Source organism: Mastigoproctus giganteus, chromosome 14 (assembly GCF_048544385.1).
Source record: "Mastigoproctus giganteus isolate SK-2022 chromosome 14, ASM4854438v1, whole genome shotgun sequence".
NCBI lineage: Eukaryota > Metazoa > Arthropoda > Arachnida > Uropygi > Thelyphonidae > Mastigoproctus > Mastigoproctus giganteus.
This window is the reverse complement of record NC_143588.1, coordinates 102,600,080-102,621,845: the sequence shown is the minus strand read 5'-3', so window position 1 is coordinate 102,621,845 and position 21,766 is coordinate 102,600,080. Positions and strand designations below refer to the sequence as shown.

At 34.0% G+C, this 21,766-nt stretch overlaps 1 protein-coding gene across 1 annotated transcript; it reads right to left on the bottom strand.

Moving 5' to 3' along the window:
* Window positions 1–1,453: 1,453 nt before the first annotated feature.
* Window positions 1,454–19,270, bottom strand: LOC150075456 (inactive tyrosine-protein kinase transmembrane receptor ROR1-like). The gene is made up of 8 exons (XM_090388492.1): window positions 18,387–19,270; window positions 11,273–11,360; window positions 10,492–10,556; window positions 10,061–10,360; window positions 9,145–9,217; window positions 7,410–7,867; window positions 4,314–4,532; window positions 1,454–2,803 (listed from the first exon to the last, which is right to left on the bottom strand). The coding sequence occupies exons 1-8, from the start codon at window positions 18,556–18,558 to the stop codon at window positions 1,530–1,532; spliced, it is 2,649 nt and encodes an 882-aa protein (XP_090244618.1). The 5' UTR covers window positions 18,559–19,270; the 3' UTR covers window positions 1,454–1,529.
* Window positions 19,271–21,766: the final 2,496 nt, after the last annotated feature.

The following is a 21,766-nucleotide window of genomic DNA, read 5'->3' as shown; positions in this document are numbered from 1 at the left end:
ACAGTTTATTTGAAAGGCATCAAAGGAATTTAAAAGTTACTAAGTTGATGTATTATTTACATAAAATGTTTAAGTGCTCAGGAATATTGATTTTTAATTTAGTATTTGGTATTAAAATCTTTGGATCAACATTAACAAGTAGACAGCTTCGCCATAGAAAAACCTTTATTTAGTTATCTGTAGAAACAGTTTTCTCATAAGAGTTCAAAGATATGGTTTTATTGTAAGATATCCAAACTACAACATCTCTTAGAAATATTCCAATATAAATACATGAACACTTTTTATGGTCGTAGTAAGAAAACCTTCAAGCTTCTTTTTTTTTAGACTTTCCAAGTACATTTGTTAAATATTAGGGGACAACAGTAGTTAAACTTTTAAAACAACACTACATGTAAAACAACGCCAATAAACTGCCCACTTTTGATAACTTTTTTTTTTTTTTAGTTCCCACTAGAGCTTACTTCTTCTCAAGAGTTACACAGTCCACCAAATCTAACTCAAATCGCAGTAATCACAGAACAATATTTTTCGAACAGCATCTCTAAAAATTCACACCAAAGATTCATGGCAAATGCTAAACAATGTGTTTACGTCGTACTAAACAATGTATATTTCATAAACATAACGCGTTTTCCCAACAATGCAATGATTGCACGTGCACGAGAGACAATAATTGTTGACAGAAATCGTCTGCAATACAATGATTGTTGACAGAAATCGTCTGCAATACAATAATTGTTGACAGAAATCGTCTGCGATGTAAACAACAATGCAAATTGAATATTCAACCGATTTTTCTATAGTGAAAAAACACACAACAAAAGCACATCGCTGGTTTATTAAATATGAACGAACTTCTAGTAAGTGGAGCATGCGCGATAAGAAAGCTGCTATTGTTTGGATCAATTGGAAAATTAAAGATATGCTCTAAATCCAAGGCACACCTCTCGTGTTTTAAATTGCCCAACATCCTATTAAATTTGGTTTCAAAGATAACAATGTCACAGAATTTCATTCTCTCTCTCTCACTGGGAATATGTGGTGTGCTTAAGCGAAACGTCCTACATAAATTATTTAAACCTCTGGAATTACCCACGTGGTAGAGAAATACGATAAGTCACGTGACCCTTATTTAAAAGGAGACTAATCTCGCCCGATATAATAGGAACAACATTATAGCACTCCAATGAACGTACTTAAGGGGACCTCAAACTTAATACAAAATGTTTTACTACTCAAAACCAGATTCGCCCCTTCTGATAACATTAAAAGGTGTCGAAACCATTTACAATGCACGAATTTAACCCTTTAAGTAATTTCCTTTGAATATCAGCACCAGTCAGTACATAATTACAAAGTTCTTAGAAGATATGTCCTTTCAAAAAAAAAAAAAAGTCCAATTTATAACTGTCATAGTTCATAAGTTAGGCTTAACTGATTAGGCTTAACTGGTTAGGCTTAACTGATTAGGCTTAGGCTAAGTTTCTTGAGGAGGTAGTTTTATGAAAATAGAGTCTTAACTAGAGCTACACTTGTTGGCACTGGTGTGTCCTATGATGAGAGACCTCTTGTGATGACACTATGTACTGTGTTGTCAATCCACCTGCCATATTTCGGGAGAACGGAGAGGACAATCTTGCTGTGGTGCTGGTAATGTTCGTTGAGCCAGTGTTGTTGCTTGGTCCAGTGCTGCTATAGTGACTGCTGTTATGCGTGATCACAGAATGGGTTATGCTGTACGTCCTAGTATGGATACTGTCCACAGAACATAGCCGGTTATGGACAGTCTTAAAACTTGGTCTGTTATTGGGTTGTTTTTGCCAACAATCAGCTATGATGACATAAACGTATGAAGGACAGTCATCTGGGCGTGGTAGAAGTTGATGATTGCAGATCATTTCTACTACTTCGTGATTGTCATAACTATAATAAGGTTGAAGTCCGTAGCTGAAAATTTCCCACAGGAGAACTCCAAAAGACCACACGTCACTCTCACTAGTAAATCGACCGTACAGAAGGGATTCTGGCGCCATCCACCTGACTGGAAGAAGGGTGTTCTGGATCCTACAATAATCAGAAACACAGCTGTTCCGACATAATCCCAAGTCGGATATTTTGATGGTAAGTTTCTCTCCTACAAGACAGTTCCTTGCCGCAACGTCCCGATGAACAACATGACAACTGGAAAGATACTCCAGTCCAGATGCAACTTGTTTGGAGATAGCCAAGAAGTCGGAAAGGTCCAAAATTTGGGGGGTTCCATCTTCTCCTTGAACGGATACGTCAGAATGTGGTGAATGTATTATTAAATACTCCTGCAGATCACAATGGAACATGTATTCCAACAAGAGACACAGGGGCTTTTCCCTCAAACAAACCCCCACCAAACAAACAACATTGGGATGCCTAATATCCATCATCCTCTCTACCTCTCTGTAGAACTCCTGTTGGCACTGAACGCTAGCTCCTTCCCTGAGTGTCTTAATAGCGACTGGATTCGTCCCCTTGGCATTTTTCAACTCACCTCTGTACACTTTCCCGAATCTTCCCTCACCTAGTTCATGTAAAAGCTGGATGTTTGAAGACATCACTTCGGACACGTATGGGTGATTTCTAGGGACGAATTTTAATTCCATCTGGTGGTCTCTTTTGAGAACCATTCGGGTGGAACACTGAGGTAACTTGGAACTGGAGTTGCAAGTTTTCCTTCGTTGTCGGCTACACCAGAGGGCTATCAAGATGCCCAAGAGAATAACAGATAGAACTGGAGGTAACAAAATATATAACCATAGGTAGTCCTCTGCAAAACACAGAAATATATTGTATTAAATACATATAAAGTTATTGACATTCATAATAGTTTTTCTATGAATCTTTAGATTCATTAAATTAATAAATGCAGCAAGATATACACTACCCTCCAAAAAGTATCTGAACTGACTTCACAGTGGCCTCACTGCCACTTATTTCAATAGAATGTTGTTTCTCTGGCATCTCTGACAAACTCCACGGTACTACCTCCAGAGTAATACCCTCCTGAGCCCTTTGGTCACGTGCAGTGAGCTATCATGATCTTCCTGTTGTGGTAACGGCACTCTCCCATTTCATAACATCGCCAACAGTTGATCTAGGTTGGTGTCGGCTGTCAGAATATGACATCCGATAATGACTCCCTCTCTCGACGTCGGTCAGCTCGGTTTTAGGTGTCATAATGAGGACAATTGACTGGCGTGAGTTCCTGATAAACCAAACTGTTACCAGTTTATCAGGGAAGATCCAATGGACTATGAAGACAGGGGTGTTCTAATACTTTTTGTAGGGTAATATAAATGCCTACCCCTTATATATTTGCATAAGTAACGATAAGTAAAGTTTATAAAATAATTTATAATTAAAAATTTCAATAAACTTTATTAAAATATTAACTTTATTATAATTAATTAAATTTATAATTAAATGCATATAAATTTTAATAAATTTCATTAGAAAAATACTTGACAAAATTATTTTAACAAATTAACTTACAAAAATGTTTAACAAACTTATTTAAACAAATTTCATAACAAAAAGTTTTATCAAATTTTATTTAATAAAATTCATAAGAAAAATTCATAAAATTTATTTTATATTTTTTTCAAAATAATTGTCGAAATTTTTTTCACCAAATTTCATAACAAAAATATTAAATAATCTTTTGTTCGTAAAATAATACAAAATTTAACAGATCTGAACAATTTTTTTTCACTTAACGATAAAATATAAAATTTAACAATTTTTAAGATATAAAATTTTCAAATTTTATATTTTTAAAATATAAATTAAAAATATATAAATTACAAATATATAAATTACAAAAATACAATTTTAAATAAAGTTTAACAAATTACAAAAGTTTAACAAAATTTTTAAATTAATTTAATAAAAAACCAAATGGTTTTTAAAGTTAGATTTTTGCAATTTTTTATTAGGTCAATTTTTTTACTCAACGAAAAATATAAAATTAAACAATTTTTATATTAAAATATAAAATTTAAAAATTAAATTTAATTAAATTATTTAATTAATTGAAACTAAAATTAAATTAATTTACTTATATTTAATTAAAGATTAATTTAATCGATTAAATTAAATTAATTTAACAACAAATTATAAATTTTAACAATTTTTAAAAAATAAAATTTTTAAATTTTTTATTTTAAATAAAATTTAACAAATTACAAACCTTTAACAAAATTATTTCAATTAATTATTAATAATTAATTAGCGATTTTAATTCCTTTTTTTAATTTAACGATCTGAGAAGGACCTACCGCATTTTGGTACATCGCACACTTCCTTTCTGATGTGAGGATCCGTTGTGAAACACCACGGTTGGACCTCCAGACCACCGGGGTTGCGGCAGTAATTGTGACCTCCGGCAAGCTCCGGGTACTCGCTAACGGGAGTCCACTTCTGGCACTTCAGATTCGAAATCGTGTGCGAAACCGGACCCCGGTAATCATTTCCTCTTCCGGCGTAGCAGCTCTGATCTGGCAATAAAATAAGAAATAATTGCGATTGTTCTGGCCAAATTGAAATTGCTAAATATAGCGGCGTCTAATGGAATTGGCTCGCAAATATCGACGTACATGACATTGCGTTCAACGAATCGCCATAATTGCCGGGCGAATCCCTTACATAATCGTCCACCGACAGGTCACTTTTCGCATCTCCGATATTGGCAACGAATGGTATTGCGAAAGGGGGGCCCCGCTAATGGAAATTTTGGACTCGCCACGTTAATTGGAATAACAACGGAGTCGGGAGAATAATTTGCTTCATTGGAAACATCCCGCCTAATGGCATCCGTTGTAGCTCCTAGAGAGAGAGAGAGGGGGGGGGGAGATGAAGAACATACACTACCTTGACAAAATGTAGGAGACTCCCAAAAGAATAAATTCGGCATTGCATCAGTTATAGACTGTTTGCCAGGAACAAGATCGATGTTCGAAGAGACTCAAGTGGGTCTCTCTCTCTTCATTTCTCTCTACTTTCTTTCTTTTTTCTCCTTTCTCTCTTCCTCCTTATCCCCCAATCTCTTTCTCTTATTATTTCTCTCTGGGCCTCTCGTTCTGCTTCTGTCTTCCTCCTTTCTCCCACTCCATCTATCTGTCATTCTCCCTCTTACCACTCTCTTTTTTCCTACATTCCTCTTATAATTTCTCTCTCTTTCTCTCTCTGTCTCTCTCTATTTCTTTCTCTGTCCCTATCTTTATGCCTCCTTCTTCCACTCTCTCCGGCTGTTTCTTTCTTTCTTCCTTTCTCCGTTTCTCGCTCGCTATCATTATTTCTCGTATCATTTCTCTCTTTTTCTCTATATCTTTAGTCTCTTTTTTTCTCTCTCGATCTCTCTCTCTCTCTCTCTCTGTTCCTTTGTTCTTTCTCACTCACTGTTTATTTTGTTCTTTGACTCCATCTGGTCCAATTTCTCTCTCACCTTCTCTTTACGTGTCTTTCCTTTCTCGCCTACTTTCAGTTTCTCTTTCCGTCAATCAACCTTATCATTTCTCTCTTGATTTCACTTTCTTTTCTCTCTATGTCTTTTTTTCCTTTGTCTTTCCTCTTTCTTAAATTCTTTTTCTCTCTCTATATGGCCGTCTTATCATTTCTCTCTCTCTCTCTCTCTCTCTCTCTCTCTCTCTCTCTCTGCCGACCGGGCTAGCCGAGTAGGTAAAGTACCTGCCCGGCAACCCAAAGGTCGCGGGTTCGATTCCCGCCTCGGGCTTGGATCAAAGTACTGCAAAAACCTTGGGAGGTGCAATATGGCCACAGAAGCCGATGCGCCAACAACTACCAAATCAATCAAATCAAAAATCTCTCTCTCTGTATGTTACTTTCTCTCTTTAACTCTCTGTTTCTCTACATTTCTCTCTCTTTTCATGTCTCTTTCTCTGTCTCATCTCTGTTCTTCTTGTTCCCCTCGTTATCATTCTTTCTCCTTACCCCTTTCTCTCTCTCTCTCTCTCTCTCTCTCTCTCTGTTGTTTACTTTGTCTTTCTCTTTCTCTCAATGTCTTTCTTCCTCTAATTATCTCTTTCCCACTTTCTCTTCTCTCTCTCTCTCTCTCTGATTCATTATTCTTGTATGGAATTTATGGGCTGTTGCCATTGCAGGGGCAATATAGACACTACGTCCATAATGTAATATACGAGGGATGATCATTTAATTCGGGGACTGGTGCAAGATCTTATCTTAATTGTCATCATCTGAATTTTCTGTCGATTTCTCCTTCTCAAAATATTCCCCCTTTAAGTTTACACACTTTCACCACTGTCGTACCCACGCATTAAATTCTTCTTGCAAGCCATTTTAGAAAGGCTGCATCCTTTGCGGCATCCATTGTAGGACGCGAAACGCTTGTCTTCCAGAGCTTTCTTCAGCCATGTACACAGGAAGAAATCACAAGGGGCTAAGTCCGGTAAATAAGGAGGGATATGACAGAACCTCGGCACCTATGGCGGCGATCACTGGCTGCACAATATTAGCCGCATGCGGCCTAGCATTGTCTTGTTGCATTTCACACCGGAATATGGCCATCCTAACAAGACACTTATCACATCACCACACGCTTCATTCATCTCTTCAACTGTTTCTGATGCATTTAAGCCTCATCTGGCACAATAACGAATCCCATATTGCTGTTCAATCTGTATGTCCGACATGATACTTGCTTCAAAAGGATCGTCAGCGACGCGCAGCCAAAAAAACTCTCTTCAAACAACACTAGCTGGACAAGTACTGGCATGTGCATACAGAGTCTGCTCAATAGCGATCAGAGAGAGAGCGCCTCTAGCGGTAGTTATGGAAAGCTCACGCGATGAACAAAATCTTGCACCAGTCGGCGAATTCTAAGATCATCCCTCTTATATTTACTGTTATCCATAGATTTATCAAGGTATGTCCTTTTACGATACCCTTCCCAATAAACTGATACATATATTTAACAAAATAATATGCATGAGGCATTGCAATTTTCCATTTCCTCCCTTTTATGTTCCTTTTCAAATTACTCTTTTATTTTATTTATTTTCGACGTGATTCTTTAACTAATAAGATCATACAAATTTTGTATTCAACTAGTAAAATTAGGATTTAACATTAATAATTAAAAAAAATAGCGAACTGACTACTGCTAGCACACCAAATTGCTATTCAGTACCATTAGGTCTTAATGCCTAAAATGCCTTCTTTGCAAGTTATAAACTCACCAGCAAAAAGGGTTAAAAAATAAATACCAATTAGAAAATTAATAGTTTATTCCTTTAAGGCGTATGAAACATAAAATAAATAATAAAGATAGTGGATACTGGCAAGTGCACTCTTTAATGAAAGAAATAAGCGCAACAGCAGCAACAAGCAGCACTTACTGTAATTAATGTCGACCTGTCCCGGTATCCCCAGACTGAAGCAGTTCTCACCCTCCTTCGATCCCACGGGAGGAAGGTCTTTGCAAGTAGGGAACATATCCTGCTGGCCTAGCAGAGGGTGGCTGCGCGCCGTGGCAAATTCCTCCTGACAAATCGTCGCGTCTAATGTCTCGCACTCATCTCGACACACATCTCTCGCCACGGGATACGGAGTGCTTTCGTCGCACGGAGGAAATGCGTAGAAACAGAGGAACGGTATAACGTGTTTGTGACATTCGCTCGAGATCTCCTGGGATGTTGCTAAGACTGTTAAAGCAGCCGTGAGACGTTCTTCTAGCTGGCTAAGGCTTAAGGTCGCCTTCACGTACACTGTCCGGTTTCCTATCAGCTGGGAGCAAGTGACACCGCGGTATACTTGACAGAATCCGTACTCATTGTCCTGGTCGAGATCTGGAAACCTGCAGAAAACAAAATGGCATCGAATATATCAGAAAATAACCGAGATGGAGGGATAGACAGAGCGAGACACAAAAAAATAAAAATATTGAAACTTTCTGCCCAACGAAAAAGAATTCAGAAAACTCTCAATATTGAGAAATCAATCCAAAAAGTAAAAAATCGATCCGCGGAAATTAATAGAAAATGATAGATTTAAATTACCTTTAAATTAAATTAGATTTCCATATTTTAGAAAAAAAGTAAAATTTTATTTAAATTACCTTCATATTACTTTTTAAATTAAACTTACCTTTAAATTGCACTTAATTCAAAATTTAACAAACCATTAAATTAGCCTTATTTTAAACTTTAACACGTCTTCAAATTACCCTTATTCGAAATTTTAATACGCCTTTAAATTACCCTTATTGTAAATTTTAACACACCTTTAAATTACCCTTATTTAAAATTTTAACACTTTTGAATTACCCTTAGTTTAATTTTTAAGAAACCTTTAAATTACCTTTTTTTTATTTTTAACACATGTTTCAATTACCCTTATTTTAAATTTTAACACACATTTCAATTACCCTTATTTAAATTTTAACACGCCTTTAAATTACCCTTATTTAAAATTTTAACACACTTTTAAATTACCCTTAGTTTAATTTTTAACAAACCTTTAAATTACCTTTGTTTTAATTTTTAACACACATTTCAATTACCCTTATTTAAATTTTAACACGCCTTCAAATTACCCTTATTGTATATTTTAACACCTATAAATTACCCTTATTGTAAATTTTAACACACCTTTAAATTACCCTTATTTAAAATTTTAACATACCTTTAAATTACCCTATTTTTAAATTTTAACATACCTTTCAATTAGCCTTTTTAAAATTAAAGTACCTTTAAATTACCTTATTTTCCGATTAATTACCTTTAATCTACCTTGTCATAAAGAATTATGCCTTTTAGGCAATTTAATATTGAAAATAATATTTTATATTATCTGAAATGCAAAGACTGTTAATTATTAACCTAGTAACTTAGTGAGCGATCCCTAAAGGACGTTAGATTTTTACTTATAGTGTATATCGAATGATTATTTTACAGCAAAGAAGTAATATTAAGGAATTCGAGTTTTAGCAATTGAGCTCGCAGAGATACAGTGAAGTAAATTAGTTTTATAATGATGTTACTCTATCGAACATCATGGATCATCCCAGTTTCCATGGAAACCATCATTACAGGAAACTTAAAAGGCAAAGTTAATAAGATGCCATTGACGTACCTTCCTCCAAGAGCGGGGAAATGTGGGAAGGCTGGAGGAAAATCTGGGATCACTGAAGGAGAGTGGATTCTTCCTGAAAAGAGAACAAAAAAAAAAAAAATAGATAAAAAATCATTTTATATTAAAAACACAAATTTCATTTAGAGGCATTATTATTAATGTTAAAAGCTGACAAAATTTTACCTTTGGAATTATATTAAATAAATAAATTTAAATAGATAAATAAATTTTCTATTTATACTGTCAGATAACTGCACAATCGGAGGAGTTCATAAGATAGTGAGAATATGAGAAACAGTTCTTCAATTAATAATAACAAAATTATACTAATTAATTAATTTAATATATTAGGAGATTATTTTACAATTTTCACTAATTGTGTTATTAAAATAATAACGGTTATATAATTATATGTATATTTAATTATATAATAAACATAATGCATAATTGTATAGATATAATTATTAATATAATTAATAACTTCATTCATAATTTTTTAAATTATTTTTTTCATTTATTGAGATCACAAATTTTTGAAAAATTAATTTTAATAATTTAATTATTAATTATTATTTATTTATATCTGTTGATTTTAATATGTATATAATAATGTGTTCATCTATTATTATAATTAATTAATTACCTCAAATTAATCGTTATTCATTTTAACATACAATTTTTGAATTAATCTTTTTCAAATAAAAGATTTTAATTTTTTATATTAATATTAAAATCTCAAATTTAATTGACAATTTAAATAATTTAACAGTCTAATTATTTAAATAGTTTAATGCTTAATGAGGTTTCTGATAATTTAATAAAATAATTTAAATAATTATTTAATGAATGAAATAAATTACTGATTGAAGTAATTAAATAATATATAAATTTATTTAAAAAATTTATTGCATTATACCTGCTTTTACCATAACAATCCCCGTTGTTTCTACTCTGTAATAACTATTGCTTGCCTCACATCTATAATATCCAGTGTCATGGATGTCGAGATGAACAATTCGTAATCTGGAACCAATTCGCTCAGCACCAAGAGTGTACTTGCGAACATCAACCCTTCCACGTTCAACCTCCAAGGGGGCTTCATTTTTGAACCACAGTATCTGAGGAAGAGGATAACCCCTCACTTCACATCGAAGACGAACACTTTCTCCAGTATTTTTGGTGATGTTAAACAGGGCTTTGTCTATCACCAGATAATCTGCAATTGAAAATCATTGCAAGTTATTGTATTCAATAAAAACAGCGCCATCTAGTAACGAATGGAATTTAGAAAGAATATTGAGATAATTAATAATTTGTGAATTTTAATTGTAATTGATTAAAACTTACATCGAGTATTTTCGACTTTAACAGTTGTTTCCGGTGTCATTCCCATGTTTGGCTCGGTGCTGGACCTGAAATGGTAAGAGTATTGTATAAATTTCTATTGCTATAATTAAAAAAATTATTATATCATTAAATAATTATTTTAAAATATTCATACAAGGTGGTGTTGTATTCGAAACTCATCAGCGATAAAATATTAAATTTAAATTGTCAAGAATTAATTTTTAAAGCAATTCTTGGCAATTTTATTTTTTATAGTTAATTTTATTAATGAATTAGGTTTTATTAAAAGATAATTTTATTTTATTAATTAATTATATTTTATTACAGGGTAATTTTATTTTATTAATGAATTAACTTTTATAAAAAGATAATTTTGTTCAATTAATGAATTAAATTTTATTAAAAGATAATTTTTTGCTATTAATTAATTAAATTTTATTAAAAGATAATTTTGTGTTATTAATTAATTAAATTTTATTAAAAGATAATTTTATTTTATTAATGAATTAACTTTTATAAAAAGAATTTTGTTTTATTACTGAATTAAATTTTATTAAAAGGTAATTTCATTTTATTAATTAATTAAATATTATAAAATGATTATTTTATTTTATTAATTAATTAAATTTCATAAAACGATTATTTTATTTTATTAATTAATTAAATTTTATAAAACGATTATTTTATTTTATTAATGAATTAAATACTATTAGAAGATAAATTAATATTATTATAGATTAATTTTAAAAATAATTTTATAATAATGAATGAAATAACTTACGACATCTTATTCTTGGAAATTTCTTCCACTTTCTTGTCTACCACAGGGCGAGGATCATCAACTCGCGACCACTGGTTTCCATTGAGTCCTAAGCAAAGACAAAAATATTTGTTGTTTTTTTTTAAAACCAACCAGCTTGAATTTTACTTTAACTTGAAACGTTAAATATTAAATACTAGCATACACTGCCTGCCAAAAATATTTGGACACTCCTAGATAAAAATAAACTAGATGCAGCTACAAAAGTGTAAAGAAAGAGGAATCACTACAGACTATAGCAGCAATTAATGGATCTCAGTGGATTAGGTGTGAAGTTTCAATGATTTTTCTTTTGGACATTGTTAATTTTGAATAAAAATTCTTCTCAATTCTAAATACAGCTTCTAAAGTGTGGACCATTGAGTTTCTCACAAAATAAAATTATATGTTCCCATGGAAACAGAAAATTTTCTCTAAGTCTTGTATTTGAGACTGAGTTAATCATGGTACAGCTAAGAGAAAGGCGAAATCCTCTCGGATGGGTACAATAACGATGCAGTTAATGAAATAAGAGTAGAGAGAGAGCCGTTTTGGAGATGAATCCACGTGGAAATTGCATTACCTGTATATTATCCACAATACAGCCGACCACAATAATCTCTTTTGTTTAGATAGCTTCAAGACCCAACACTCTTGAGGCAGATAATGAGAAAACGTATTTAATGCTCGAGTAACACCTGAATATGACGTCACACCATTATTAGTCTTAACGATATGCAACTCCATCCATGTCTTAATCATGAACAATATAGATTTTGCGTGGGATTATACTTCGGTCTACAATTTAAGGGTGGTGTTTTAGTTTCTATGGTTACTTGCGCACATTATACGAAAATGTGGAGCTCAATGCGCACCTGGTATTTACAAGTTTCTGAGAACCAATTTTTCCCTGTTGCCTTTATGGATTTCTAACGATCTTTATGTCTAAATAATTCCATTTTTCCAACTGCAACCTCATCATCTTTGACGTAGATTTTATAGTCGGGGACTATATTTTATCCCTATTAAACAGAGAAGTTCGCAAACCATTACAGAGACTACTTTATCGGAAATCAATGACATTCAAAGGAGAAAAAAAATAGCACTTCAAACAAAACATTTTTCACTGACGTTGATTTTCTATAACTCTTTTTGGAGACTTCAGTTTTTTTTCTCTTTATCTACAGCTCAAGGAAATAAATTTCTTTCTTATAACGATTACGAACTCGAGTGTCTTTGTAGATAATCTGTAGCGGATGTTGTAGTTCGATTACGTACAACAAAGGTTAATGTACCTTTGAGAATTTTTCAACTCTCCAAGTTGAGGAGAATTCGAAAAAACTTAAGAGACGTTTATAAAAGATCTGTTTCTTGTACACTTAAACACACAATAACCAAAATGAATTAAGTATTCCTTTTTGATTCTAACGAATATTGGACAGTGGAAAAACCTTTTAGGAGTATCGAGGTAATTGGTAAACAAGCTGGAGGCGCCAATCAATATGTCTATTAAGCGGCAAATGGATTTCTGTTTATTGTTTGGTCATCAACAAGTTCATTGCCTTGGCAACAAGGAAAATTGCATGGTTTGTCGAATCTGATGAAGTGGAATTGTCTCAAACACCATACGTCGTTGGAGAAATGTCTTAGCAGTCACTCGATTGGTGGTTCATGTTTGAAGAGCGTTTCTTCTTAAAATATGCACTGAAGATCATTAAAAATGATTTATTTCGAAACAAAATCTTTATAACAAAAACCCTGACCAACCTAAGTTCATTACAACACCCCTTCGTTTTATTAACTATCAAAATTAACAAATAAAACATATTTCATTCGGGTTGAAAATCCGGATGAATCCGGGTCGAATTCTTTTTTAAAGAAAACATCTCAACTTCCAATTTATTAAAAATTAAAATTGTTTTTATTTATCCGGATATCAACCACTCTCCACAAAATCAATTTATTATAAAACCTCGTTACTGTGACCTCGTTTATAACGGTCGCAGTGGGAAAAGGAATTTTTTTTTTGGCAAACCAGCTCACGTACAAACTGTATGGATTCTCTGACAGACGCACGCACTCACAAAAGGAGACGAAAATCTCAAGTAGAAAAGAACTTCTGGTTTTAGGCGATAAGGGTTAACGATTGAATAAATCCTATACTTTTCTTAAAAACTAAAACAGATAACGAGCTAATTTCCCAGTTAAGAGTGAGCGAATTGATCGAAATTTTGGGTGATGGATGGTTACATCGCTCCTGTCAGCGACACTATTGGCTCCATTACTTGGTAGAATTCGAGCGAAGAGCAATCTCAGAGCTGGCGAAGAATTCGTTGAGTTCATAAGAGGAAATGTTGGAAGGGTTATATTTCAGAAGCACAGGGAACATTGGCATTTTATTGACAGTATGATAACAATGTTTTTTTCTTATATTTGTCAACGGAAACGTTAATAGTGCAGAAACTAGCTTGCCCTAGTTCCTTCTAAGACATACTACATACCGACTAATTGCTTAATCAATTCCAAGAACCCGAAGAATTCATTTTTTTGTCCAAGTATATTTGCAACTCACGTAATTCGAATCTTATATTAAATTCTGTACTAACAGCTTTTATTGAATTCGATTAGTGTTTATTTTAATATAAGTAATTTGCCAGTTATCCAATTAACGTGTCGAGGCACATGGATGTGCCGTATTACATTTAGAATTGTGCAGAAAAAAAAATGGGAAGATAATTCAAGAATGCGCCGGTTGTGCAGAATGAGTTTCTCAACTTTATGATACATTCTTAATGTTTAATATTTATTTATTTGTTGGCAAGTATTTGGTTCAATGTACAAATTATTAATGATTTCATCTTTTCTTTTCTTACCTCCCACCTCCTCCTCAAGATTTCATCTTTCCTTTTCCAACATCCCCCATCCCTTGCTTGTTATGATAATACCTAAAAAGCAATTCCGTTTCCCTTCCGAAAGAATTTTTTCTTTATGCGTGTTCATCATTTTTCATGGTTTTCTCGTTTCCACATTTTTTGGTTGCTGCCCTACCGCAATAAACTCACCACCGGCGTATTTGTTGAACTGGAGCCCTCATATAGTAAAGAGATCCCAACGGGACACGGACGTTTAAAGATTGCCTTAAGTTGGAAATAAGTGGAAATCGTTCGATAGCCATACGTTCTTTGGATTCTGGCCGCATCTTATGAAAAATCCATCACCATTTTTTTTTCCTGAACCATGGAAACAGATAACGGCAGAAAGCAATATTTAGGGAATAAAAGAGCATGCTTGCTCGTGGAATGCGAGAAATATTTTCATGCTGCTACAGTTTTAGCAAAAGAAGATACCGCACAAATATGAATACTCTGAAATGCCAAATGCCATTGTACCAGTTAATCCATTTTGTACAGTTTATAGAGAAGGAAAACATACGTTGTTAAAGTGATTCTTAATCAGAGAATTATTTGCTTTTTCTGCTTACTCTGTTGAAATTTGCAACTATCGAATGAAATCATTCAGAATTTCATGAAATCGGTTAAAAAATCATGAAATTTACAACAAGTAGTCACGTTTCAAATTATTAATTTCAATTTCATTTGCGCGGTTGAAAATCATGAAATTTACAACAGTGAGCACTTTTAAAATGATTTTCATGCGCACGGATGAAAATCATTGAAACTTTACAATTAGTTACATTTAAATTAATATCTTTTGATTTTTAAACAAGCGCGTGTAATTTGTTAATTTCATGCGCGTGTTTAAAAATCATGGCATTTACAACGGGAAAGCTTAAAATAGTTAATTTCATGCGCGTGGTCAAAAATCATTGCAATGATGAAAATTACAACATTAGAGAAATTTAAAATTATCCATTTCGTCTGCGAGCGATGGAAATCATGAAATTTACAACAATGGGAAGTTTAAAATTGTTGATTTCATGAAATTAACAACAATAGGCACGGTGAAATTATTACAATGATGAAAATTCCAACAATAGAGAAGTTTAAAATTGTTGATTTCTTGCGCGAGCGATTGAAATCATGAAATTGACAACAATAGGACGTAGTGCTATAGTGTTTAGGGTAAGGCGCCACCTATCTTGAAATTTGCAAAAATAGGGCCTAGTGGTGTAGTGTTTAGGGTAAGGCGCCACGTGTGTTCTCCCACAATTGCACCATCTCTACTCTTGTGAAGTATACAGGATTCTGTAAATGCCAGAAATGTGTGTGGCATGTTGTATGTGTATAGTATTGTGTTGGGTTCTGTTGTTTCTCTGGGTTCTTGGCCGCAGGAACCCCTAATGGGAGCCTACGTTGCCCGCCACCATCACTGGGATGTGAGCCAGACTGCCCATCATACTCTGGCTGGCCTCTGCCAGGGTCGCTTGAGCTTCCTGACAGAGGCCACAAAAAAAAAGCAACAATAGGGCAGTTTAAAATTGTTGATTTCTGGCACGAGCGATCGAAATCATGAAATTCACAACAACTGAGAAGTTTAAAATTGTTGATTTCATGCGCGAGCGATTGAAATCATGAAATTTAAAATGATGAAAATTACAACATTAGAGAAGTTTAAAATTTCGTCTGCGAGCGATCGAAATCATGAAATTTCTAACAATAGGACATAGTGGTATAGTGTTTTGTGTAAGGCGCCACCTATCACGAAATTTACAATAAGAGGGCAGTTTAAAATTGTTGATTTCTTGCACGAGCAATAGAAATCATGAAATTTACAACGATATGCACGTTTAAATCATTACAATGATGGAATCTGCAACATTAGAGAAGTTTAAAATTGTCGATTTCAAGCGCGAGCGATTGAAATCATGAAATTTACAATAGGCACGTTTAAATCATTACAATGATGAAAATTACATTACAGAAGTTTAAAATTGTTAATTTCGTCTGCGAACGATCAAAATCAAGAAATATACAACAAAATGGCAGTTTAAAATTGCTCGTTTCTTGCACGAGCGATCGAAATCATGAAATTCACGACAGAGAAGTTTAAAATTGTTGATTTCATGAGCCAGCGATTGAAATCTTGAAATTTACAATAGGCATGATTAAATCATTACAATGATGGAAGCTGCAACATTAGAGAAGTCTAAAATTTTTACTTTCGTCTGCAAGCGATCAAATCATGAAATTTATAACAATAAAGAAGTTTGAAATTGTTGATTTCATGCGCGTGCGATTGAAATCATGAAATTTACAACAATATGCAGGTTAAAAATTTAAATTGCATTCCGAAATTAACAAGTTTTTAATACATCATGCGCGTACATTGAAAATATTTCGATGTGTGTGCATGTGCTCTGTTAACAAAACCTCCATCTCCAAATACCGAAATTAATTGAGTTCAATTTTGTAAACCATTGCAGATTTTTATAAATTATTCATTTAATTAGCCGCATTTATCCAGCGCAGAACAAAACGCCTGCCAGACATGCGCATTATTTTCTGTCTAGTGACTCTTTTATAATTTATTTATTATCTGTTTACAGAACATGCTTGATTAATAATTCGAGCATTTTCTCTTCAAAAACTCCAGAAGCTCTTATTAAAAGCGAGTAGCCAGTGTTTGGAGTTTGTAGAGAAGCAATTAACAAGGGATTAGCATAAAACATTCGAATAACTCCAGAGTTTAAAGTCTCTCACTCTCTCTTTCTCTCTCTCTCTCTTGAATATTTGCAGAGTTACTCCTTACAGCTTCTGTGTTCAAAATAACTGAGGGAATTTGTCCTAGCCAGACAGGTTTTTCTATCAGAAAACAAGATACTTTTAAGAAATGCTTGGCTTCTAGCGAAGACAAATATCAAATCAAAATTACTCTGTCTGTAATTTTCTTCGAGACAGGTTTTATCTTTGGGGGATGGCAACTGTCTAAGTAGACCATCTACGCGTAGTTGTAAATAAGTAATTTCTTTTAAATAATATATTTCCCAATTTTATACATTCAGAATTCGCATTATATCTGAAAGTGAATTTTTAATATTATTTTGTTTTGTTCTTTGCTGGTCGGCTAGATCATTAATTTTAAAGTGCTTATACCCTCCTCTCAACAGATCATTACCTACAAAATCTTAAAAACTTCTTAAATATTAAAATCTGAGAAAATATCTTTTGTTGGAAGTTATATTTAAAGATTAAGAAATTGTGGGATGAAAGAGGGAAAAAAAGCAATATGGTTGCGCAAGTGTTGGAAATCCTAATAAAATGTCTGTTTATGCATATTATATTCGCGTATATTTATATTTTATTCACAATATATCTGAAACTTATAACTAAAAGATGAGGTTTATATTTTTCTGTCGCGCTGAGCTGAGTAGGAATTTTATTTTAAAAAGTGCCCCTGTGATACGCGCATTCCTGTATAACACTGTAGTCATGCGGTGCTGCTACAATCGAAGGGGATTCCAAATTATTCTAATTAATTTTTGTTAAGTTCTAAAACAAAACCAAAAATTCGCCGAGTAAAGATTTTATTTTAAAAATTGCCCCTGTGAATTATGCATTCCCATTTGGCAAAAAAGCCATGCAGTGCAGCTGCAATCAAAGGGGATTTCAAATTATTCTAATTATTTTTATTAATTTCTAAAACAAAATTCTAACTAAACAAAACCAAACTAAAAAATTCTAACAAAACAGAGTAAAGATTTTATTTTAAAAATTGCCCCTGTGAATTATGTATTCCCATCTTGCAAAGTAGTTATGTAGTAAAGCTACAATCGATGGGTATTTGAAATTATTTAATTTATTTTTATTAACTTCTAAAACAAAATAAAAAAAATTCTAACAAAACAAAAAGAGAAATTCTAAACAAAACAAAAACAAAAACTGTAAACGAAATAAAAACAAAAATTCGCCGAGCAAAGATATTATTTTAAATAACCCCTGTGATGTTTGCATTCCTGTCTGGCATCCTAGCCATGCGGTGAAGCCACAATCGAAGGGTGTTTCAAATTATTCAATTTTTTCTATTAAATTCTAAAACAAAATTTTAAAAAATTCTAACAAAACAAAACCAAAAATTCTAAACAAAACAAACCCAGAAATTCGAATCAAAATAATTTCTGATAAGAAATTCGACTTACCATTAGATTTCTTTACATTATCTTTAACGTCCCCAACTCGACTGAGAACTGTCTTTCCACATGTGCTCTGACAAATAGTCCACATGAAAACGATCAGAGTGGTCAAGGGGCAATACAGGCGCATCCTTCTGTAAAAAGCTGATGGAACAATGTTCGGATTAACGATGGTCATAGCGAAGATTATGCTTTTTCTTCGTATCTTAGGACACACCCTGATGATTGCAAGAGGATGTACTCTATGGTAACAGAGCAAGGGAAAGAAGAATCCCAGTTTCCTCCCACAATATCAGGTATCAAATAATGTCCATTGTGCTCATCAAGGAGATGGTTCAATGAATAAAATCTTTCTTATGACATCAACGTCTTTATCTAAGTATTAAACAACTCCATCTTAAGTTCGCTCCCGCTAATCCGGAATTTTTCCCTTTTAATCATAACTGGATAAATACTTATTGGCAGTTGTGCAACTTCTAAGAACACACCAATGCATTTTCGTAATTGAGTTGCAGTTGAAGTCCGTGGAGGAACTGCAGCGCTCAGGTTGACCTTGACACATTTATTCCATCTTTTCTTTTTTTCTCTCTATCTCTCTCCATCGACGGAGTAACGAAACAGGACTACGTTTTAGCGGTCATTCCTTCCGACGTCTGCGTGTCGACACGTCCGATGACTATACGTACACCCCCGCCAAACGAACACTTAACCTTTGAACCCCCGAACAACTAAACATCGTCACGCATTTCAAATTCCAGAAAGAGAAAAAAAAAAAAAAGGTTGGGAGAAGAAAAAACAAAATCGGAGAGCCGCCGTTTGACGGGGTTCTCTTTCCAGCACGTGAGCAGACGGACACAAAGTGTACGGCACCACGCCAGCATCTGCCCGCGTCTCTCACACGGCCGACAATATAGCCGCTTCTCTGATTCGAGCCGTTCCATTATATGTACGGAGGGGAAACTGGATCTACGCAGACTCGTTTGTTGCGTAGTGTGTTTCGGTTAGCGGGGTTTGATATCTCTGGTTTATATTAATGGCGGGAGAGTTATGGTCATCTTCAGGAGCACGCTCCTCTGCATCTCTCTCTCTCTCTGTTTCTGGCTCTGTGTGCGTTGGTTAACCTTTGCTCTCCGCTCTGTTTACTGCAAACCTGAAAATAGAATAGGAATGAGAATGTTGCCCTTAAAGAGAGAGAGATTGTATTGGTTAAGTCCACCTGTCAGGACGAATGAGAGAAAAGAGGAGAATGTGATTAATGTGGTTTTATTATTTCCTTTTGTTTCTCGGAATTGTAATTAGATGGAAAGAGACAGCAAAAGTTTAGTTTTGACACTTTTAGTTTCATTTCCAGTGGGGGTGGGGGTTGGGGGAAGACGCAGTGGCGCGAGAACGCTCGAGGAAATTAAAGTTAATGGGTGAAGGGTTTTGTCAATGATGGATTGATGAAATGGGAGGTTGTTATGTAGAGAACGCTTCGTGTCAGTAAACTGCGATTTAAAAAGGAAATGCTTTTCTAATGCGTGGCTGCACGTGCACCATTTTGGATGGTTTTAAACAGATAGGAAGATTCGTGGCTTCGACCATACTGCACTTCAATAGACAGATGGTTGAATACAGAAATTGTTACACCTCTTCCATCCTCTTTCACTACTATAATTTCCATCTTCTTCTTTTTTATCTATTTCATCCTTCCACTCTTCATTTTCACTTGTATTTCGTTCTTTCCTTTGTTTCTCCTTCCCTTTTCTATCTTTGCGCTCTTTCTGTCCTTTTATATCGATCAAAATATGTTTCGCTCTCTCTCTCTCTCTCTCTCATTTTTCCTTTCCCTTTCAGTCTCTTTCTCTCTCTTTATATCTGTATTCTCTCCTATTTATATATTTAACCTATTTTTTGTGCCCCCAATTCTCTGTCTGTTTCTCTCTTTCTCCTTCTCTCTTAATTTCTTATTATCTCTTTTATCCTTCCTACTCCTCGCTCTCCTCGTTCTCTTTTCTTTCTTTCTTTCTTTCTTTATTTATTTATCTGTTTGTTTATTTATTTTCTCTTTTTCCTTTTCTTTCTCTCGATCTTTCTTTTTCTCTTTGTTTTCTCTCTCCTTTTTCTTTCTTGCTTTCTCTCCCTTTTTCTCTCTTTCTTTCTCTCTATTTTTCTATCTTTGTTCCGTTCTTGTCTTTTTCTTTCTTTCTTTCTCCTTTGTCTATCGTTCGCTCTCTTTCTTCCTCCTTTTTCTATCGTTCTCTCTCTCTCTCTCTCTCTCTCTCTCTCTCTTTCTTCCTCCTTTGTCTTCTTTCGTTCTCTCTCTCTTTTTCTGTCTTCTTTCGTTCTCTCTCTCTTTTTCTGTCCTTTTCTGTCTCTCTCATTTTTCTTTCTTTCTCTCTCTCTCTCTCTCTCTCTCTCTCTTTGTTCCGTTCTTGTCTTTTTCTTTCTTTCTTTCTCCTTTGTCTATCGTTCTCTCTCTTTCTTCCTCCTTTTTCTATCGTTCTCTCTCTTTTTCTGTCTTTGTTTTCTCTCTCCTTTTTCTTTCTCTCTTTCTCCTTTTTCTTTTGTTCTCTCTCTTTCTTTCTACTTTTTCTTTCGTTCTCTCTTTTTCTGTTTTTGTTTTCTCTCTCCTTTTACGTTCTTTCTTTCTCTCCCTTTTTCTCCCTTTGTTCCGTTCTTGTCTTTTTCTTTCTTTCGTTCTCTCTCTCTCTTTTTCTGTCCTTTTTCTGTCTCTCTCCCTTTTCTTTCTTTCTTTCTCTCTCTCTTTTTCTCCCTGTGTTCTGTTGTCTTTTTCTTTCTTTCGTTCTCTCTCTCATTTTCTGTCCTTTTTCTGTCTCTCTCCTTTTTCTTTCTTTCTCTCTCTCTCTCTTTCACCCTTTGTTCCGTTCTTGTCTTTTTCTTTCTTTCGTTATCTCTCTTTTTCTGTCCTTTTTCTGTCTCTCTCCTTTTTCTGTCTCTCTCCTTTTTCTTTCTTTCTCTCTCTTTTTCTTCCTTTGTTCCGTTCTTGTCTTTTTTTCTTTCTTTCTTTCTCTCTCTTTTTCTCCCTTTGTTCCGTTGTTGTCTTTTTTCTTTCTTTCTTTCTCCTTTTTCTTTCTTTAGATTTTCTCTTCACTGTTTCCTTTTTTCTTTCTCTATTTCTCTCTTTCTCTTTCTTTCTTTTCCCTCTTTATTATTTCTTGTTTCTTTATTCTTTGTTTCTTTCTCTTTCTTTCTTTATCTCTCTCTCTCTCTCTCTCCCTTCAGTACGCGTGTGCCCATCAAATCAAAATTGAATAGCTAGTTGTTGCTAAATAATGAGTGGAAATAAGCTAGATTATAAGCGGGTTCAAGACAGATATGACTCTCAGCGCCACCCAGTGGCAACATCCATAAATGCAAGTATACAAGTAACACACGTATCGACG

Coding starts and splice junctions, on each gene's coding strand:
- LOC150075456 (XM_090388492.1), bottom strand. CDS start 18,558: ATGACCATCGTTAATCCGAACATTGTTCCATCAGCTTTTTACAGAAGG. Junction 10,361..10,491: donor TAAAGTCGAAAATACTCGAT/GTAAGTTTTAAT, acceptor TTTCAATTGCAG/ATTATCTGGTGATAGACAAA. Junction 4,533..7,409: donor ACAGGTCGACATTAATTACA/GTAAGTGCTGCT, acceptor TTTTATTGCCAG/ATCAGAGCTGCTACGCCGGA.